Below are 20,231 nucleotides of genomic sequence, written 5' to 3' on the forward strand. Positions count from 1 at the left end.
GTCAGCGCCCGCGGGCCCCCGGGGTGGCGGGCGGGGGTCCCGTGGGTCCGGGGGCGGTGTCTGCCGGGGCCTGCGGGCCTTGCGTGGGACGGACGGGGGTCCCCGGGGGGTCCCGGCGAGAGGAGGGTGTAGCTGGAGGGTCGCGCGTGGGGTTCTCCAGTGGGTCCAGCAGGTTCGGGAGCGGCTGCCGAGGCTGGGCGGGCTCGGCGGGGCGTGGGGCGGGCCCCGGTGGGTGCGGAGGGGGCTCCGTGGGGCCTTGGGGGTGCCGCGCACCATCCCCGGGCCCCTGCACACCGTGGGCAGCGAGCGGCCCTGGCCGGGGGGGCCAGATTTGCTCGTTGTGCCGAGATCCGTCCCCTCGTGTCGCCGCTGTCCACGGCGCCCTCTGTCACCCTTTCCCTCTCCCCAGCTCCCATCGCCACCTCCAGCACCATCTTCCAGCTGGGCTTCGAGCGGGCGCTGCGGAAGCAGAACAAGGAGCAGGTGCCCCCGGCCGCGGCCCCCGAGCCGCCGCAGCGGAAGCAGCACGCGGGGAAGAGCGGCAAGAAGCCCTCGGGGAACGACGCTGCAGCCAAACCGGGCAGGTGCCGCTCGCTGGAGGAAGCCTTGAAAGCCGTGAGTGTGCCCAGAGTGTGGCCGGCTGTTTCCCAGCCCACGGGAGCGCGTGGACAGAGCACTGGGCCGGCATTCCCGGCTGCCGTTCCTGCGGTGCAGAGCAGTGCCCCATCCCGCTTCAGCCTCACCATATGGGCTGATCTCCCCGTGGGCCACACGGGAGGAGCTGCCTCATGCTGGAGGCAGGAGACAGAGCGGCAGGAGGTGGCTGGAAGGGGATTTCTGCTTCCCTTTGTTACTGCTGTGTCTGGGAGGAACCCAAAGGAAGCCTCGTGATGGCTGGAACCTCCTCCCAGTCTCCGTGGTGGAGCCCTGGGAGTCACCCTTGCAGTTCCTGTGCTCTGGCTGGATCTGCAGAACCTGTCTGTGTCTGTCTTGCCTGTCCTGACCGTGTCTGAGCAGGGAAGGTTCCAGAACCAGCCGAGGCGGGCTGTGCTGGGGTGATGTGTCCCCGGGGTTGGCAGGTTCCTCCCCTGCCGCAGGTGCTACATCCCCCTCATGCCCTGGGACCTCCCCTCCCTTGAACAAGGGGTTTCCCTCTGCGTCCCCCTGCACTGGGTGGGGTTTCTCTCCATCGTTCCAGTAGTTCTCCACATCCAGCTTTTGCCCACCGTGCCAGCTGGTGCAGGACTGTGTGGGATTCCCATGTTCCCTGGGGAGGCAGGGCAGCCAGAGCTGTCCCTGTGCTCCACGGTGACAGACACTGTGTGGGCCTGTCAGGTCACTGATGGCGGTTTCGGGGCAGGTTTCGTTTCCTGCCGTGACACCAGCTGGTTTGTGTAGAATTCCTCTCACAAGGCGGGGCTGAGGCAAGGTGCCCAAGGGGGAATCCTTGTGGTGGCAGTCCAAGGTGGCAGTGGGAATCCACTCGCAGGGAACATGTTCAGGCTCTCACAGAGTTTGAGCCTTGCAACAAGCCCTGATGGAGCAGCCCCACAGATAATCCGGGTGTAAAAGCAGGGAATGAGCAGTCTGGGTAGCTCCTCCTGGTGGAGGAGAGGGGTGGGAGCTGCTGCTGTGTACCTGGTTTGGTGCTGCCGGGTTGTTCACCAGGTGGGTTTGGTTGCTCATGGCTGTTTCTTCCCTGGAGGACTCTGGGTTTGGACTGTGGACCAGCCATGGCTGGGATCGCCTCAGCCTTGTGCTTGCCAAGCTGCAGCCATGAGCAAGTCCTCAGTTTGGCCTGATGGGCTCACTGGCCAGGAGCCAGCTGCCCCAGGCAAAGCTCTGGAGCTCTGGCAGCAGGGGTTTTCCATGTGGGAAGGGTGATGTTTTTGGGATGGAGGTGGGAGCATTTCCCTTCGTGCTCCATGGCCCCTTGGGAGTCAGGTTTAACTTTCTTCTTTCTGTACTTTTTGCCCAGTTCTGTTCATCCTGGGTTGAGTTTGTCTGTGTGTCACTTCCAGCTGGACCTGGTGGATTTGCAGAAGGAATTGGACAAGAGCCGGAGTGTGTTCCCTGAGAACCCCTCGGTGTGGGTGAAGGACCTGGCTGGGTACCTCAACTACAAGCTGCAGGCACCCAGGAGTGACCCCGTGCTGAGCCAGCACCCCCACGGTCCGTGTCCTGCCGCCGCTCGGGAACGATGGGGGCTGTGGTCCTTTGTTAACAGAACAGGGAGGATTTGCTCAGCTCTGGGCTGTCCCCTCAGCTGCCCTCTCTTGGCCACAAACACCGTGAAATTGCCCTTACAGCTGGCACATCGGGTGCTTCCCCAGTCACCCCTCTCCATAGGGATCCACGACCTCTGCCTGCTGCTATGGAGTTTGGGAGCTCGCTCTCAGCTGTCTGCCTGCAGTGTCAGAGGGATGCTGGGGCAGCATTTCCCTTTCCTGCATCGTCAGTTAGTCCCCACTCACCTTGAGAACATGTCATTTTGGGTGGTGAGGAGAAGGGGAGAAAAGCATCTTCTCCAGACCCCTGTCCATCCCACAGCATCAGCATTCCATGGGAAGCCATCCCTTAGGGCTGGATTAGCCACCCCTGATGTGGAGTCACTGGGGGAAGGCCGGTGCTGGTATGAGGATGAGGCGCTCCCTGCACCCACCTCACCCTGGGCCGGTTCCTCCAGCTGCTGGTGCTCTCCAGAGCAGGGTCTCACCAAGCTCTTCCCTCTCTCGTGCCACCCCAGACTACCCGTACTGCCTGGTGAGCAAGGAGCTGAGGAGCATCATCCGGTCCCTGCTGGGAAAGGCCTCGAGTGTCCTGGAGCTCTTCTTTGACCACTGCATCTACACCATGCTGCAGGAGCTGGACAAGACCCCAGGTCAGCACCCCAGGGCTCCCTGTCCTCTCCCCCGGTGTCTGCTCCTTGTTGCCTCTTTGGAAGCTCTGTAATTCCTCCACGGAGACCCTGGCTGAGCAGGACCTCCCCCATCTCCGTTCCAGGGGAGTCACTGCATGGGTACAGGATCTGCATCCAGGCACTTCTCCTGGCCAGGCCCCGGATTGCCACCACCAACCTGGGCAAGGTGAGCTGGGGTAAGCCAGGTTTGTGGGTGCTGTAAACCTGGTGGTGCTGCTCCTCCATCCCGTTTCACAAAGCCCTTGTACCTCTCTGCCTTCCCCTGCAGAGGGACCAGTGTCCCCAGTGGGTCCTGCCTGCCCTACCCAGCAGCCTTTGACCCCTAGAGCTGGGTTTGGGGTTTTCCCCGTCCCCCTGCACCCCTGCTGCTGGTTTTGGGATTCCCCCTATTCCTCCAGAATGGCTGCTGGCCTCACCTGGAGCTGTAGGTCCCTCTCAGGAGCTAGGGGCCTGGGCACTGCTGGTCCCATGGCATGGAGCTTGGTTGGGCTGGGTTGGGTTGCAGCTCTCCCCAGCCAATGTGTCCTGTCCTCCCACAGTACCTGGAGGTGTTGCGCTCCCACCAGAACCGGCCGGCGAAGTGCCTCACCGTCCTCTGGGCGCTGGGGCAGGCCGGCTTCACTGACCTCCATGAGGGCCTGAAAGGTGAGAGCCAGGAGCAGCGCTATGGGATCCCCTCCTGGGACTGCCAGTGCACCTCCACTCCTGCTGGTGGTACTGCTTAGGGCTGGGAAAAGGTTGGGAAAGATCCTTAAGGTCTGAAGTGCAGCTTCCCCCGGCCGGGACAGGAAAGTGGCTGGATCCTGAGCAGAACCATTCTGCCTGGAAGGACAGGGAGCGTGCTGCTCCACTGCTCCGCAGCACAGCTACCCCAAAACCCTTCCCAAGGGGTCTGTCTGCCTGTGCACTGGGTGGCTCCTGTGCTGGGTTGTCCTGGTGTAGGGACAGCCCAGCCGGACCCCTCCCGTCTCTCCTTGCAGTGTGGCTCGGCGTCATGCTCCCGGTGCTCGGCATCAAGTCCCTGTCGCCGTACGCCGTTTCCTACCTGGACCGGCTCCTGATGTGAGTGATGTCCTGTGTCCCGCTGGGTTCCAGGGGCCCGGGGCTCTGCAGCTGGCGCTGCCCCTGCCAGCCCACAGTAGCTCAGGGCCCTGTTCTGCAGGATGCACCCCAACCTCACCAAAGGCTTCGGCATGATCGGCCCCAAGGACTTCTTCCCCCTCCTGGACTTCGCCTTCATGCCCAACAACTCACTGTCCCCCAGGTACACTGATCTGTCCAGGCATGCCATCCCCCAGCACAGCCCTGCCACCCTGGTGCCCTCTGTGCCACCCTCGGTGCCACCCTGGTGCCCTCGGTGCCACCCTGGTGCCCGCTGGCCCTCAGCAGCCTCGCACTCTCCCCCAGCCTGCAGGAGCAGCTGCGGCGCCTCTACCCCCGCCTGAAGGTTCTGGCGTTCGGCGCCCGGCCCGAGGCGGCCCTGCACACCTACTTCCCCTCCTTCCTCTCCCGGGCCACGCCTGCCTGCCCCCCTGCCATGAAGAAGGAGGTGAGCCTGGCAGGGGGCACGGGCTGGCTTTGGTGGTGCCATGGAGCAGTGGCAGGACAGATGTGTCTGTCACAAGGGTGGTGATGCAAGGGTCGTGCTGCCTGCTCCCAGGGCATAGGAATCATCAGACCAGGATGGTTTGGGTGGAAGGGCCCTTGAAGACCACCCAGTTCCGCCCCTCTCCGTGGGCAGGGGTGCTGCAGCTCCGTTGGGTGCCTCAGGAGCTGGCAGATGTGGGGGTGGGCAGCTGTGCCGGGGTACAGCCCAGCCCAGGGGGTGTCTGGTGTGCCAGGGGGAGGGTCACACATAACAACCTGCTGTGTCCCCTCCCCAGCTTCTGACCTCCATGAGCCAGTGCCTGAGCCTGGACCCACTGAGCTTCAGCGTCTGGAGGCAGCTCTACACCAAACACCTCGCTCAGTCCAGGTCAGTCCAGACTGGCTCCCACGGGCTAGTGCCCACCTACAGAACCTTTGGGACACCTAAATTCCTTCTGGGAGCCTCTGACCAAGCCCCGTGTTCTCCTTCCCCCCAGTTTGCTGCTGAACCATCTCCTGGAGTCCTGGGAGAGCTGCAGCAAGAAGGTAGGGGTGAGCTGTGGGGTGGGAGAATGTCCCCGTGCTGCTGTGAGAGCTCCCTGAGCTGGCCAAGTCCCCACACGACCTGAGGTTGCCCTGCTGGTGCCACGGCAGCTCGGGGGGTCTGTGGGGACCTGGGGCTCCTGACGCAGCTCCTGCTGTCCCCAAGGTGCATCAGTCACTGCAGGAAACGGTTCGCTCCTTCAAAGTGACAAACGAGGAGCTGGCGGCCAGGGGGGCCAGAGGGGACCAGGATGTGGCCGCCTGTGACGCCGCCTGCAAGGTGAGGGACGGGACAGGCAGGCACTGCCTGGTGGCACCGGGGCCAGCCTGCAGCTCTGCTGGGGCTCTGCTGGGGCTCTGCTGGGGCTCTGCCAGCACGTGCTGAGGCAGAGCCCCACGGCGGCACACGCTGGGGACAGATGTGCTGGTCCCTGTCAGACCCCCCAGCTGCTCAGCAGATGTCTCTGTCCCAGCTGGGAAGCCGGGGCTGGGCGCTGCCAGAGCGCAGCAGGGCTGTGCTGGGGCCTCCCCGGTGCCAGGACCTGACGGTGACGGAGCCTTGTCCTCTCATCCAGGAGCTGCTGCACAAGATGAGGGGCCGGGGCTTCCCCTGGCCACGTCTGCTGCTCGTCCTGCTGGTCTTGGCCACTGGCTTCTTCCTGCACGACGTGCAGACACACGGCTCCTTCCAGGGTACGGTGGGGAGTCCTAGAATAATCCAGCTTGGAAAAGTCCTCTGGGAGCATCAGGCATCCCTCAGCACTCCCAAGGCCACCACTATCCCATATCCACACAAGTGCCAGATCCACGTGGCTTTTAAATCCTCCAAGGGATGGGAACTCCACCATTGCCCTGAGCAGCCTGGACAGCCCTTTCTATGACAAAACTGGTTTTTATTTACAACCTAAACCTTTGCTGTCACGAGCTTGAGGCTTTTTCTCCTCGCTCAGGAGTGATCCTCCTCCCTGGGATCACTTCTGTGGCTGTTCCCCTGAGCAAAGCCCCTCCCTGACAAAGCCCTGCCTTTGTCCTGTGGCTGCTGTGAGCAGTGGGGCCTGTCTGTCTGTCCAGCTGGGGGGTCCTGGGGGATGCAGGTGCTGCAGGCAGACTGCCCTCTGCCTGCTCTCCTTTGGGAGGGTCTCCCTGCTCAGGGGGTTCTGTCCATCCGTCCTCTCCTGGAGCATCTCCCAAGGGGTTCCCCAGCACAGCTCGAGCCACATGTCCCCCGAGAGTCCTTGGGGACAGACAGACGCGTGTCCCTGCAGCCAAGGGCCACTCAAGAAACACACTTGTCTCTTGCAGCCTCGTCTTCTGCTCGGCTGCTCCGCTCCTCCGGCATCCTGCCTGCCTCCCAGCTGGCCTGGCAGAAGGTGTCCCTTGGCTGCCTGGAGGGGTACAGGTCTGTGACAGCAGCGTGGGTGGCGGGGGCGAGGGGGGTGAGGCTGTTGTGCAGCAGGACAAGGGTTTGGGAGAGAGCCAGGAGCTGTTCCCAGCCCTGCCTGGAAGCACTTTCAGCTCAGACTGGAACTCTCACCCCTTCACCCTGTGGTGGCAGCTCCGTGCCCATGTGCTCTCCGTGGGTGCCGCTGCTGCCCTGGTGCAGCAGTGCTCTCACCTGAGGACTCCCTGCAGGTGGCTGGAGCACAGCCTGGCCCAGCACGGTTCTGTGGCCGTGTCTGTCCTGTGGCCACAGCTGGAGCTGCTGTGGGAAACGAGCGGGGAGCTGGCCCGGGATGTGTCCCAGCAGTGCCACTCCCTGCTCTCCTGGCTCCATGGCAGCCTGCCCTGGCTCAGCGACTGGGTGAGTGGGGGCTCCCGGGCCTGCAGGAGACAAGGAATGCCGGTGGGGGCTTGTAGGACTGGGAAATCTCTGTCAGGGGGATACAGGGGGGGAGGCCTAGGATGGTGACATGTTTGCCACTGCTCCTGGCAGGAGCCCCCGGTGCTGGGGTTCTGGGAAGGGGACAGCTCCATGGCTGGCTGTCCTCCTGTGGTACCAGCCCGCTCCAGCTGCTTCCAGTGACTCTGGAAGGGAGGGAGCTCAGAAAACTCCTGGTGCTCCTGAAGCCAGCATTTTGGTGGCAGCGGGGTGACACAAAATGTGGGTGCCCTGTCTGCTGAGTGCTGGAGAAGAGGGAATGTGGGGGGAGCTCAAGGATGCTGGGGAAGGGAGGGGTGAGATGGGCCTATCACGGGTAGCTGGGACCCCAGATGTGCCCAGATGTGCTGAGGGGTTGTTCACCCCAGGCCGTGTCTCTGCTCCCGCAGTTCCAGAACCGGCTCCCCGAGTCGCTGCTGCACTTCGCCGAGTGCGTGCGGGAGCTGCTGCTGTTCGTGCTGCGGAGCTGCCTGGCACCGCTGCTGCAGGGCCTGGCTGCAGTGCTGCAGCGGGGCTGGCAGAGCTGCCTCGACTCCTGCAAGTGAGCGGCCCCCACTGCACGGTTCCCCTCAGGCGCTGCCCCCCAGGCTTGGTGCTGCACTTGTGTCTCTCCCTGTGCCGGCCGGGGGTGTCCCCTAATCCTGCTCTGCAGACCCGGCACCAGGGCTGCTGTGGCCCTGCCCTAGGGTCTCCCGTATCCCCCGTGTCCCCGTCCCTCCTGGCTCTGAGAGCCCCTGTAATCCCTCGTCTTTGCTTTTCCAGTGGGGACGTGACGTGGGAGTGCGTGAGGGACCACTTGATGAGCTTCACCTATTCTTCCTGGGCTTACCTGCAAAACGCAACCCTGGCCCTCAAGAACTGGGCCCTGGCCATGATTTCTGGACACTGAGGTGCTCTCTGGAGGTCACACCACCTCCCCGAGTCCTGGCTGCCCAGGAGTATCCAGAATGCAGCAGGATGCAGGACAGAGGCGTCGAGGGCAATACCATAGGAACTTTGGGTCAAATCGGGGCTTTTGGGAAGGTTTATTTTTTTGGAGGCTGGGGAGACACACATCCAGGTTTTTCCACACCCAGCGACCACTTTGGGTTTCCCTATCCTGCTGTCCCTGGGTGGGTGATCCCCATCCCCTTGTGTTTTGCCTGCTTACAGGATCAGGGGTAAACACCTGGAGCCCCTCACCTTCCCACCCCTTCCTACCAATGAATGAACTGATTTATTTTATTATTTTTTCCTTATAATTGCTTCGTATACTTAATATTTCTTCCTTATTGAAGATGGCAGTGCATGGTGGGGGGCAGGGGCTGTCCAGACCCCCTGCAGCCCCATTCTCACCCACAGCGGGAGGGGCAATGCCTGGGCTGGGGCGCTTTAAAGGAGTCCGAGGAGCTGCTGTTGCCAGGTGCTGCCACACCACGGGTCAGCCCTGGGGGTGGGGTGTTGGTGTGGAGGTGTCAGCTTCGACCCCCACCTCTGCCAGTGTCACCTGTGTGGGTGTGCATGGGGGTGGTGAGTGCCTGTGTTCTTACAGGTGTGTGTGTGTGTGTTGGAGCACCTGTGTGTACCTGTGTGCTCACCCACATGTGGGCAGGACAGGTGTCTGTGCCTCCCTGCACATCTGTGCTCTGTGTGTGTGCACATCTGTGTTCTGTGAACATCTGTGTTCTGTGCACACCTGTGCTCTGTGTCTGTGCACACCTGTGCTCTGTGTCTGTGCACATCCCTGCTCATTCACACCCGGTGTCCGTTCATTCCCGGTGTCCGTTCATTCCCGATGTCCGTTCATTCCCGGTGTCCGTTCATTCCCGGTGTCCGGTCGCACCTCTGGGGACGGAGCCCAGCGAGGGGCGTGACCAGTCCAGTAAAGGGGCGTGGTCCGTGTCCTGAAAGGGGCGTGGTCGGGAGGACCTGCGGTCCCCGTGCCGCTGCGTTCGTTGCCGAGGCGCCAGCCAATGGGCGGCCACGTTGCTGGATGCGGCAGCCAATGGCCGCGCGCGTTGCTGTTGCCGGGCGGCCCGTACCGGCCGTCCCGGGGCCGTCCCGGGGCGATGCCGGTCCCGGCCCTGCCGGGCCATGGAGATCCGCTGCGGGGGTCTCCTCTTCAGCTCCCGCTTCGACTCGGGGAACCTGGCACACGTAGAACAGGTGCGGCCTACAGAGCTGGGAGGCGGCCCCGCCGCCCGCGCCAACGCTCTCCCCGCCGCCGACTACGAGTTCAACGTGTGGACGCAGCCCGACTGCGCCCACACTGAGTATGAGAACGGCAACAGGTATCGGTGTGCGGGGGAGCCGGGAAGGGGCGGCTGGTACCGGGCGGAGGCGCCGGGGTCCGGGTGGATTCCCCCGGGCAGGGTTGTGGCGGGGCCCCGGGAGTGGCTGCTGCGCTGTGGGGCTGTCGCTGGGAGCGCGGTCGGTGGGGCTGCGCGGCTGAGGAATGGGGCTGGGGAAGCCAGAGTAGCCCTGGGGGGCTCGGGGGGGTCTGTGCCGTGCCCCGGAGATCTGACGGGCTCCGGCGGGGCGGGGTGGTACCGCGATGGGCTGGGTTCCCCGGGCAGAGGGAGCGGCGGGGCTGGGGGTCTGAGGAAAGGGGCTGGGGAAGATCGAGGGATCGGAGGAGCCCCGGGAGGGGGTTCAGGCGCTCCGGGTCCGCCCCCGCCGGGGCTCTGACAGGCTCGTGGTGGGTCCGGGTGTGTGGAAGGGACACCGGAGAGCTCGGGGACCCCCGGGCAGCGGCTGAGGCGGCGCCGCTCCACCCCTCCCCAGGTCCTGGTTCTACTTCAGCGTGCGGGGGGGTGCCCCGGGGAAGCTGATCAAGCTGCACATCCTGAACATGAACAAGCAGAGCCGGCTGTACGCGCAGGGCATGACCCCCTTCGTGCGCACCCTGCCCGTGCGCCCGCGCTGGGAGCGCATCCGGCAGCGGCCCAGCTTCCAGGTGAGAGCCTGGAGCACTCCCTGTGCCCCGGGATGGGTCGGGCAAGGGCAGCTCTGGGGGCACAGCCACCCTTCGCTTCCTGCACTGAGGTGACCTCCAGAGTCTGCTGGGTTAGTGGAGCGGCTGGTTTGTTCCTGGCATCTCCAAGGGAGGGATAGGAGCTGCTATGCCATGGGGATAGCCGAGGGCCAGTGGCCACGGGCACCCCCAGTGCCTGGTGGGGGCCAGAGGAGAGCAGTAGGGGCTGTGCTAGGGTGGCTCTGTCCCCGAGCCCACGCCCGCCCCTCTCCGTGTCCGTGGCAGGTGGTGGAGACGCAGTTCGTGCTGTCCTTCGTGCACCGCTTCCTGGAGCACCGCGGGGCCACCACCTACTTTGCTTTCTGTTACCCTTTCTCCTACACTGAGTGCCAGGACATGCTGGCACAGCTGGACGGCCGCTTCCAGGACTGCAGGCACATGTCCCCCAGCAGGTGTGCCTCCCACTTTCTGCTTTCTGGCTTTTGTACCACCTTCCTGGCCCTCACACCTTTCCTGGTCTGTGCCTGCTTGAGTTTTTTCCCCTGGGGAAGCTCTGTCTGCATCAGGAGGGTCTCTGTGCCTTCCCCATAGATGCCTGGCCCATGCTTCTCTGTGCCCCAGCTCTGTACAAGCAGTGGCAGCAGCTCACCCTGAGCTACCCACAGGATTCCAGAAGATCCCTTATTGTTCTGGAACCCAGCTCCTCCTGCCAGAATGGGTTATCTCCCTGGTGGGATGAATCCCTCAGTGTCCTGTCCCTCCTGCTGGGCTGCATTATCCCTCCCGCGGGATGACCTGACCTTCTGTGCCAGGTCTGTCTGTGCATGAGCTGATCCCCCACTGCTTCCACAGCTGGGGGGTTGGGCAGTGCAAACCCCAGCCCTGGGCCCCCTCCTTGCCCTGAAGGAACTGCTGCTGTGTTCCCAGCAGGCTCTGAGGGCATCTAGCAGCAAACAGCCCAGATGTAGGGGTGGTCCTTGTGGGGCTGGGGCTGCTCAGCTCCCGGGGCACAGAGCTCAGGCTGCGAGTACGGGCAGCATTCCCAACCCAGCTGGGAGCCCCCCTGCTCTGGGGCTGGCTGAGATCCCTTCTCACCCCACAGCCCCCTCGACTCGGTCTACTACCACCGGGAGCTGCTCTGCCACTCTCTGGACAAGCAGCGCGTGGACCTGCTGACCATCACCTCGTGCCATGGCATGCAGGAGAAGCGGGAGCCCCGGCTGGACAAGCTTTTCCCAGACACCAGCACACCCCGGCCTCACTGCTTCACTGGAAAGAGGGTGAGAGACCACGCAGGTGTGGGGGCTGGGCTGGGGGTTGGGGGCCAGCAGCCCCTGTGCTGGCCCATGTGTTGTCAACTTACTGCAGCCCCCGTGTCTGTGACCAGAGCGGCATCACGTCCCCAAGGGCTGGAGCATTTGGGCAGTTTGTGGAGCAAAGTCTGTGAGACCCTTCGCTGTTGCAGTATCCTGGGGCAGGCAGGATGCCCCCCTCACCCTGTCTGTTTGTCCCCAGGTATTTTTCCTCAGCAGCAGAGTCCACCCAGGAGAAACCCCCTCCAGCTTTGTCTTCAATGGCTTCTTGGACTTCATCCTGCGGGAGGAGGATCCCCGTGCCCAAATGCTGCGGCGGATGTTTGTCTTCAAGCTCATCCCCATGCTGAACCCCGATGGGGTGGTGCGGGGCCACTACCGGTGAGTGCAGGGCCCAGCCAGGCTCTCCTGGCTGAGCCTGCTCTGTGTTTCATGGAATCATTTGGGCTAGAAAAGTCCTGCGTGACCATTGAGTCCAACCATCCCCCCAAGAAAAAGAAGCAGAAACCATTTATTTGAATATTGGTTGATAGATGTGAGCAAAAGGTGAGTGTGCTCCAGTGATGGGTGTAGGCCTGGAAAAGGCCGTGAGTTTGCTGAAGAAGGGATCTCAGAAAGCTGATTGTATGATTTTTGTAAAATTTATAAAAGTCACAGAACCCCAGATTCACTTGGGTTGGAAAAGCCCTGTGAGACCATTGAGTGCAAGCCTTCCCCAGCACTGCCCAGGCCACCACTGACCCATGGCCCCAAGTGTCACATCCTCAGGGCTTCTAAATCCCTCCAGGGATGGGGACCCCACCCCTGCCCTGGACAGCCAGTGCTGGGGCTGGAGAGCCCTTTCCACAATGAAAGTGTTCCCAGTATCCAACCTAAACCTTCCCTGCTTCAACTTGAGGCTGTTCCCTCTGGTCCTGTCCCTTGTTCTCTGGGAGCAAAACCCAACCCTCCCACCACAGCTCCATCCTCCTATCAGGGAGTTGCAGGAAGTGACAAAGTCCCCCCTGAACCTCCTTTTCTCCAGGCTGAGCCCCTTTCCCAGCTCCCTCAGCCCCTCCTGGTGCTCCAGCTCCTTCCCAGCTCCGTTCCTGTCTCTGGGGAGGATTGTGCAGGGCTCTGCCACACTGTGCAGTGTCAGTGCTCGGGCAGCTTGTGGCTGTTGATTTGGCCATTGTGCTCCAGGACAGAGCCCAAAGCCCTCGGCATTCCAAGGTGAGCTCAGCTCTGCTGGAGCGCCCTGGCAGGCGCTCACATGTCTCCGCTCTGTCTGCAGAACGGACTCGCGCGGGGTGAACCTGAACCGGCAGTACCTGCACCCCGACGCCGAGCTGCACCCCGCGGTGTACGGCGCCAAAGCCATCCTGCTCTACCACCACATCCACAGCCGCGTCCTGCCGGGCTCTCCGGACTGGAGGACGTTTGTCTCCCCACTCAGCACCATCTCACTGAGCATAAAATCTCCCAACTGTCCCGTCCCGGCCGTGGAGGCCACGTTATCAGAGCTGGACAAAACCAACAACCTCCGCAACTGCCCTGGCACCTGGCGTGCCAGCACCCAGTCCTGCCCGGCCCAGGATGCCCAGCTGCCAGACAGCACAGAGCAAGCTGCCTGGATCCTCCCTTCCAGCCACAGCACCGAGCACTGTGAGGAGAGGCCGTGGACGCCTCCCCCAGCCCCCGGCCCCGAAGCTGCTGAGCCCCCAGAGCCCATTGCACCCCGGGACAGTGGCCTGGCTTACTACGTGGACCTGCACGGCCACGCGTCCAAGCGCGGCTGCTTCATGTACGGCAACAGCTTCAGCGATGAGAACGACCAGGTGAGGGCACAGCCAAATTCCGGGGCTGCTGCGGCTGCCAGGACCCTCCTGCTGCTCTGCCCGCTGCCCAGGGGCCCCAGTGCTCCCACTGCTGGGAGATGGGCATGGAATGTCACATCTGTTCCTGTCACAGTTCCTTCCTTTTCCTTCTCCTTTCCTTCCTTCTTATTCCCTTCCTTCCTCCTCCTTTCTGCTTCTTCCTCCTCTCCCTCCTCCCCCAGTCTGGTGACCAGGGCAGCAGGAGGTCTCACATTTTCCCTGGGAGCTGGCATGTGTCATCAGGGTGTCCTCCCAGCTGGCTGTCAGGGAGGTGGGCAGGGGGTGGGCAACGTGCCATGGGCACAGCCGGACCTTGTGAGACCCTGGAAGTGTGGGCAGACCGGTCCCACTGGAGCAGGATGAGCAGCCAAGGGTCCCCAGTCACTCCTGTTGCTCCCTGCACTCTGCAGGTGGAGAACATGCTGTTCCCCAAACTCATCTCCCTGAACTCCCCTCACTTTGACTTCACGGGCTGCAACTTCTCGGAGAAGAACATGTATGCCCGGGACAAGCGGGACGGGCAGTCCAAGGAGGGCAGCGGGCGCGTGGCCATCTACAAGGCCCTGGGCATCATCCACAGGTAGGGCAGCCCCGGGGGCCATCTGGCCCAGCACTAAGTGTTTCTGCTGGGTGGGGGTGTTGGACAAAGGGGGAACCAGTTCCGTGGGACAGGCATGTCCTGTGGCCCCAGGGTGGGTCAGCAGAGGCTGGGCCTGGTTGTGCCGGGTGCTGCCGTGTTCCTGAGATGCAGGCTCAGCCAGGCTCCTTTCCTTCCTGTTCCTCCCCCTCCCTCCTGCAGCTGCTCTGGCTTCTCCCTGCTCTTGCACAGCTTTCTGAGGGGAATTCTCCTCTTTCCTGGGTGTTTCTGTCTATATCGAGCTGTAACTAAGTAGAGTTGCAGTGGGCACAGCATCCCCATGGCTGTGTGTGAGATGCCAGCCTCAGCCTATCAATGGTCCCGTGAGTTGGGGATACCTGTGATCCACCCCTCTCCCACGTGGGATGGGATTTACCTGGCCTGTTCCTGTGCTGGGAACACACCACGGGGTGAGGCAGGCAGACCCAGAGGTTCTCTCAGTTTTGTCAGTGCTTGCTGTGTACTCAGCTGCTGCTTTGTGCTCAGTGCCAGTGCAGCCCCACAGGAACAAACACACACGTGGGCTTTGGGCGTGGGTCACTGGGGTACTTTGCTCTGTCACTGACCTGGAGCAGCCACGGTTGTTGATCCAACAACCCAAAAATGTGCTGAGACTGCTCACAGTGCACGTGTGGTCCCTCAGGCAGACTGGGACAGAGCTGCTCAGGTTTTCTGCTGTGCTGGCTCTGCAGCTGTCTCTGGACAGTGGGACAGACAGGAGCCATCCTAGGGCAGCTCCTAGCCCACGCTTCTCCATCCCTTCTCCTCTGGGAGGAAGTGCTCCAAGGCACCTTGAAGGTCAGGGGAAGGCTGTAGCCACCCACTTCCTGGATTGTTGATGATGACATCAGATGATTCCTTTTCCCTACCCATCAGGGACAGCCCCCAATCCCCATCACCATCCAGAGGTGACCAGGAGGACTCCTCACAGGGACCTTGGCACTTTGGGTGCCACCCTCAGGGCCCCAGACATCCATCCCGAATTCCCATCATGCTGATCTCTGGTACATCCATGCATCCTCACACAGGGCATGGCCATTCCTGCCATCGGAGGGTGCTGTCCCCAGTACCCTGCCACTTCCCCTGCACTTCTGTGTCCTTTGGAGCAGGGCCCCCTTCCTGGTGCCGTGAATCTGCTGAAGTGGCTCTCCCAGGGGAATAATGTGCCATAACCCCAGCCCTGCTGTGGGTCTGTGACCTAACGGGCTCCCTCGTGCCCCACAGCTACACCCTGGAGTGCAACTACAACACGGGGCGCTTGGTGAACAGCATCCCGGGGGCGTGCCATGACAACGGCCGTGCCAGCCCCCCGCCACCGCCCGCCTTCCCCTCCCGGTACACCGTGGAGCTCTTCGAGCAGGTACAGGGGTCTCAGGGGAGCCTGCATGGGAAGTGAGATAGAGTTGGCTGGAATCTGGGGCTGGGGTTTCTTTCCTCCACTTAACTTTGCTGTCCCGAGCTGTAGGGAGCTGTCCCTCTGCCCAGTGCCCCGGCATTCTCCATTCCTGGAATCCCCCCTTCCTGATACTCTCATCTCCCCTTGTGCCCCCTTCTGCTGGTGGCTTCCTCTTCCTGTAACCCCCTCAGTACTGCTCCTCTCCCCAGTGACCCCTACTGTATCCTTCCTTCCCTGTGTCCCTTTCTTCCCCCATGCTTCCTCTCTCCCTGTGCTCCCCTTCTCCCTGGGCCCTCTCGTTGTGCCCTCTCATGCTCACCGGTTCACGTTCCTCCTGTTCCTCCTGTTCCTCCTGTTCCTCCTGTTCCTCCTGTTCCTCCTGTTCCTCCTCTCTCCTCGTGCCCCCCTCACATGTGCGCTGTCCCGGGCAGGTGGGCCGGGCGGTGGCGGTGGCAGCCCTGGACATGGCCGACTGCAACCCCTGGCCACGGATCGTGCTCTCGGAGCACACCTGCCTGGGCAACCTGCGCGCCTGGATGCTGAAGCACGTGCGGGGGCTGCGCGGCGCCGGCGGGGGCCCGCGGAGGAGAGGAGGTGCCAGGACCCCCCCCAGGAGCTCCACGTAAGGGCTGGCTGGGGCGAGCGTGGGAGCTGCAGGATAACGGCACTTAGAGATGATAAATGTCCCCAAGTGAGTCACCTGCCAGGGTCACCTGCCCTGGCCCTAGCTCTTGCAAGCTCTGGGAACTGCTGTTGTCAGTCCCTCTGCTCCGAGCCATCAGCAGAGAAGGGCAGAGAGTGAACTGGTTGGATTTTGACTGCCCCAGTAATCTGGGAGGTCTCTCCTGCATCACCTCCAGGACTGGACTGGGATGGGAGAGGCTGAGGGCACTGGGAGGCTCAGCCTGGGGAAGAGGAAGCTCAGGGAGACCTTCTTCCTCCCCACAGCTGCCTGACAGCAGGGTGGAGCCAGGTGGGGCTTGGGCTCTGGTCCCAGGGAACAAGGGACAGGACAAGTGAAAAAGGCCTCCAGTTGTGCCAGGGGGAGTTCAGGTTAGATATTGGGAATAATTCCTTCCTGGCAGCACAGGCTGCCCAGGGCAGGGGTAAAGTCTCCATTTCTGGAGGGATTTAAAGGCTCTGTGGATGTGGCACTTGGGGCTATGGGTTGGTGGTGGCCTTGGCAGTGCTGGGGAAGGGTTGGACACGATGGTGTCTTAAGGCCTTTTCCAAACTCAGCAATTCCAAGACTTGGGACTGAGGGTGAGGACGTGCTGAGACAACGCTGCTGGCACAGCGATGAGTGGCACAGGGCACTGGGGCTGCAGCTCTCAGGGAGTGTCCTGGTGACATCCTTGTCCCCAGCTGTTCAGCAGCTCCTGAGGAGAAGTCCAGGGCTCTGCCAGAGGTGGTGCCGCAGCCGCTCAGCACTCGGTGCTGGCCTGTGATGGTGGGTGGAGGGTGCAGAGGGGAGCCCCCCTCACCGTGCTGGGCTGACCCCCATCTCTCACCCCTCCAGAGGGCTGCCCACCTCGGCCTCTGACAACACACTGGCCCGTGCCAGGAGCTTCAGCAACGGCACCAGTGGCAGCGGGGGCAGCCAGCAGGACTCCCCCCGAATCCGAACCTCTCCCAGCTTCACCTTCGGCAGCCCCAGGCCCCCGGCTGCGGCCGTGGCCTCCCAGAGCCCCCTGAGTAGCGGCAGCACCCCGGCCCTGGGCAGAGGTAAGCCAGGCTGGGGACCCCTTGCACGCCTGCTGCGGCGCCTGTCGAGCTGTTGTGCGGGAGCACGGCCCTGAGGGAGGTCAGCGCCGGCCTGTGCTGGGCTCGGACACAGTGACAGTGGCTTTGTGTGGAACAGTGAGTGTGAGGGGCCCCATCCCCACAGGAGGGTCCTGAGCGGGGCCAGGGCTGACTGTGCACAGCAAGACCTGCAGTTTTACAGCCCAGCTGAGCTCCTCCTCCACGGCCCTTCAGCCCTGGCTGGGCAGGAGCTGCTGCTGCTCCACTGGGATTTGTGGGACCCTGGGCAATGGGGCAGTGCTCCCCCCTCCAGTGCCGGGGCCAAGGGGCTTCTGGAGAAGCCAGTATAGAAAACCTTTGCTCAACTTCCCACTGTTCCCAAGCATTCCTAAGGCCAGCAGGGACACACCAAAGTGCCTTTCCCCTCTTTAGGCACTGGCTGGGCAACAGTAGGTTGTGACCTGTGGCTGTAGTGAGGTGAGCTGGCAGGGGCCACCAGAGGGTTTCCAACATGCAGAGTCCCCTCTGGTGGAGGCTGATGTGCTGCACTGGCTATGCCCCCGTGGGGAAGGGGCTCAGCGCCCTGGGGGGCAGGCAGTGGCAGGGGAAGCCCTGGGGGCACCGTGCTCCAAAGCCTCCCAGCGCCCAGGGCTGGGGGTGCAAGCTGGGGGCAGGTGCCTGGGTGTGTGCCTGGGTGTGCCTGAAGCTGTGCTTGTGTTGTTGACCTCTGCATTCCTCTGGTGTCCGTTGCGTTGCCCTCGGGGTTTGCTGCCCAGCCCTCTGTCATGACTGTGTCTTGTCTGCCATGAGAACATGGTGGGGAGGAAATAAAAGGCTGATGTTCTCATGGGCACGTTGTTCTGTCTGTTCCTTTGGCCGGGCCCACCTGGAGCGACCCCTGGCCTCATTCCTGGCTGAAGGAACTGGGGACAGTTGGGGACATGAGCAGGAACAGACCGTGTGAGCTGGAGGGGCAGAGCAGGTCCATGGTGTCCCCAGAACCGATTGGGTGGGGTCTCCTGCCTCCCTGGCCCGTGGTCCCCACTGGCGTGGCCTCCTCCAGCAGTGTCCATGGGACACTGCACCTTCCTGCTGCCTGGCACTGGGACCTGGCTCTTCCTCCCCTGCCCTGGCATCAGCTTGTCCTGATTCCTGCCTGGCCACTGGCAGCTCTCCCAGCACCTTCTCCCAGTGCTGCCACTCCACCCACGAGGGGCCCAGCACCGTCAGCACCACTGTGTCTGCACGGGGATTGGGGCCAGGGTTGCTCTGAGCCCTGGCTTTGCCTTCCCAGCCCTGTGCTCGTGCCCTCCTGCTGGCTGTGCCACTGCAGCCTCTGCCCTCCACCAGCAGTGGGGAAGGAAGCCGAGTATGCCTGGAGGTGTGATAGGGTTGGGGGCTGGATTGCACAGGGTAAAGACCCTGTTGCCTTGGTCTTGTCCCACCCTCCCCCTTCTTCCCCATGTCCCATCCCAGCCTGGCCACGCCCTGGGGAGCCCAGACCTGTGTTCATGCTAGGGTGAGGGGGTCTCTGCCAGACCCCCAGTGACACCCTCAGCCACTGCTGGCCTTTGCCAGCTGAAGTTGGTCACCAGGTTTTAGTCCAGTTGAAATCAGCTGCCACTTGCCAGTAGCTGCACTGGCCACAGGGGCTGTGGCCCATCCTGCCCAGCAGACACTCCTGCTTGCAGGGTCGCATTTGCTGCGGGGTCTGGCCCTGGCTTCACCCCAGTGGGCGGTGTGCCCTCCCCACCTCACTTCTTCAGTGGGATGGGGAGAAAACTGGATTGGGATAAAAACTTGAACCAGCTGAGCAGAGACTGGGTGCAAAACTGAAGTAATTCAGGTGGTTTTCAGTGCTGTCCACTGCAGCCAGACCCCCAAATGCTTTCCTTTTTCCCCCAGCTCCCCTGGCTGAGCAGATGTCCCATGCTCCAGGACACACCCTGGTTCAGCAGGCACAGCTGTGCCCCCAGCTCCTCACTCCTGGCTAGCACGGTCACACGAGTGCCATGGGAGCCAAGCCAGAACTGGCTGGAGCTGTGGCCAGTGATGTGCAGAACCACACAGCACAGCTGGGGCAGCACAGCTGGGGGAGCACAGCTGGGGCAGCACAGCTGGGATTGAGCTCTGTGCCCTTCACATCCTCCCACCAGCACCAGACGCTCCCTGAGCCACCCCTCGGTGTCGGGCTGTGCGGAGGGGCCCAGCCCTGGCAAAGCTGGCAGGGAGGGGCACGTGTGTGGCCACTGCAGGGTACCGCAGTGTCACTGGGCTGTGCCACTGTGCCCTGGCATGGGCAGCTGGTGACCGAGCCCCCACCAACACCGGCTGAGCTCTGTCTCCTCTGTCACACAGGGACTCTGCCCACGGGCACACGGGCAGCTCTGAGCACCGGCCACAGACCACGGGAGGCCCAGCGAGGCATGGAACAGCTCCAGGGCATGGCACCTCTGCAGGTATCAGAGGCACCAGCAGGGAGGGGACCTGGGGGTGCAGCAGGGCCTGTGCCCAGGGAGGGAGCTGCCCCACGGCTCTGCAGAGTGGGCCCTTTGGGGGAAGACCTTTGGGGGGCTGCCCCAAACACTGGGAGCCCCTCAGGGACTGGGAACCTCCCCATCTGTGGGACTCTGCCAGATATTTCTGTCCCATATCCCTTTCCCCAAGACATGGGAAAACCCCAGGGGCGAGGGATGCTGATCCTCTTCTCCCCTCTCCCACAGGTGCTCCCAGTGAAGCTGAATTCCCGGAGAGCCCCAGAAAGGCCTGGGTAGGTGCTGCTGCCAGCTGCAGCGTGGGGTCGTCTTGCAGCCCTTGCCAGCAGTGGGGCAGTGGGAGCCCAGAGCAAAGGCCCTGCCGGGCAGGGACAGTGGGTGACCTGGCAGCCCCAGGCAGGGGGCTGTGGGGCACGAGAGGAGCTGGGGCTGCCAGGAGTATTGTGCCCCGCTGACACCAGTCTCTGTCCCACAGGGCTCTTCCCGGAGGCCCCAGTGCCCCCCGCGAGGGTGCTGAGCACCGAGGGACCGTTCCTGTGCTGGGGCAGAGGCTCGCAGCCCCGGCCCCGCCGTACCGGGGAGCTGCAGGGCTGCCCCGGCTCTGCCCTGCCCCGTGCCGGCAGCACCTGTGCAAGGGCCCGGTGTCCCCCCTGTCCCTGCCCGCGCCGCTGGCCCCCACCACAGCGCCCCAACACCGATCCCCCCTTGCCCAGCTCCTGCCGACAGCTCCTCTGTTCCTGCGCTGAGCCCCCCGCCCGGCCCCGCCGAGGGACTCCCGTGCTCCCGCCCCAGCCCCGCTCCTCCCCGCGGGCCCGGAGGAGGGGCGCGGCCCGACGGGGGGTTTAGAACGTCACACGGTTTTGTCGTGGATCATCGTGTTTCTGTTAAAGCTGCTCTGGAAGAAGCTCG

At 63.1% G+C, this 20,231-nt stretch overlaps 2 protein-coding genes across 4 annotated transcripts; both read left to right on the forward strand.

Moving 5' to 3' along the window:
* Positions 1–132: 132 nt before the first annotated feature.
* On the forward strand, positions 133–8,170 carry TMEM214 (transmembrane protein 214; the record flags this gene model as incomplete). The annotated part of the gene is made up of 16 exons (XM_015615818.2): positions 133–615; positions 2,022–2,172; positions 2,747–2,881; positions 3,004–3,086; positions 3,460–3,565; positions 3,901–3,982; positions 4,083–4,184; positions 4,328–4,469; positions 4,804–4,895; positions 5,005–5,053; positions 5,217–5,330; positions 5,626–5,743; positions 6,353–6,449; positions 6,683–6,851; positions 7,319–7,470; positions 7,692–8,170. Coding segments are annotated over 16 exons (2,202 nt in total), but the record flags the coding sequence as incomplete, so codon positions are not given.
* Positions 8,171–8,260: 90 nt separating this feature from the next.
* AGBL5 (ATP/GTP binding protein like 5) lies at positions 8,261–20,226 on the forward strand. Of its 3 annotated transcripts, XM_015615831.3 has the most exons (14): positions 8,261–9,199; positions 9,693–9,864; positions 10,168–10,334; positions 10,548–10,694; positions 10,985–11,162; positions 11,398–11,576; positions 12,469–13,012; positions 13,462–13,631; positions 14,913–15,048; positions 15,516–15,706; positions 16,604–16,809; positions 19,186–19,286; positions 19,551–19,597; positions 19,798–20,226. In XM_015615831.3, exons 1-14 carry the CDS (start codon positions 9,003–9,005, stop codon positions 20,066–20,068), a joined length of 2,706 nt encoding a protein of 901 aa, XP_015471317.1. In that variant the 5' UTR covers positions 8,261–9,002; the 3' UTR covers positions 20,069–20,226. The 3 variants fall into 3 exon arrangements, 2 of the variants coding, with proteins under 2 accessions (XP_015471317.1, XP_015471318.1); XM_015615832.3 differs by lacking the exon at positions 10,548–10,694; XR_001519092.3 differs by lacking the exons at positions 19,186–19,286; positions 19,551–19,597; positions 19,798–20,226 and having other exon boundaries at positions 15,516–15,775; positions 16,604–16,689.
* Positions 20,227–20,231: the final 5 nt, after the last annotated feature.

The sequence above is a fragment of the Parus major genome, unplaced genomic scaffold (assembly GCF_001522545.3).
Source record: "Parus major isolate Abel unplaced genomic scaffold, Parus_major1.1 Scaffold276, whole genome shotgun sequence".
Taxonomy (NCBI): Eukaryota; Metazoa; Chordata; class Aves; order Passeriformes; family Paridae; genus Parus; species Parus major.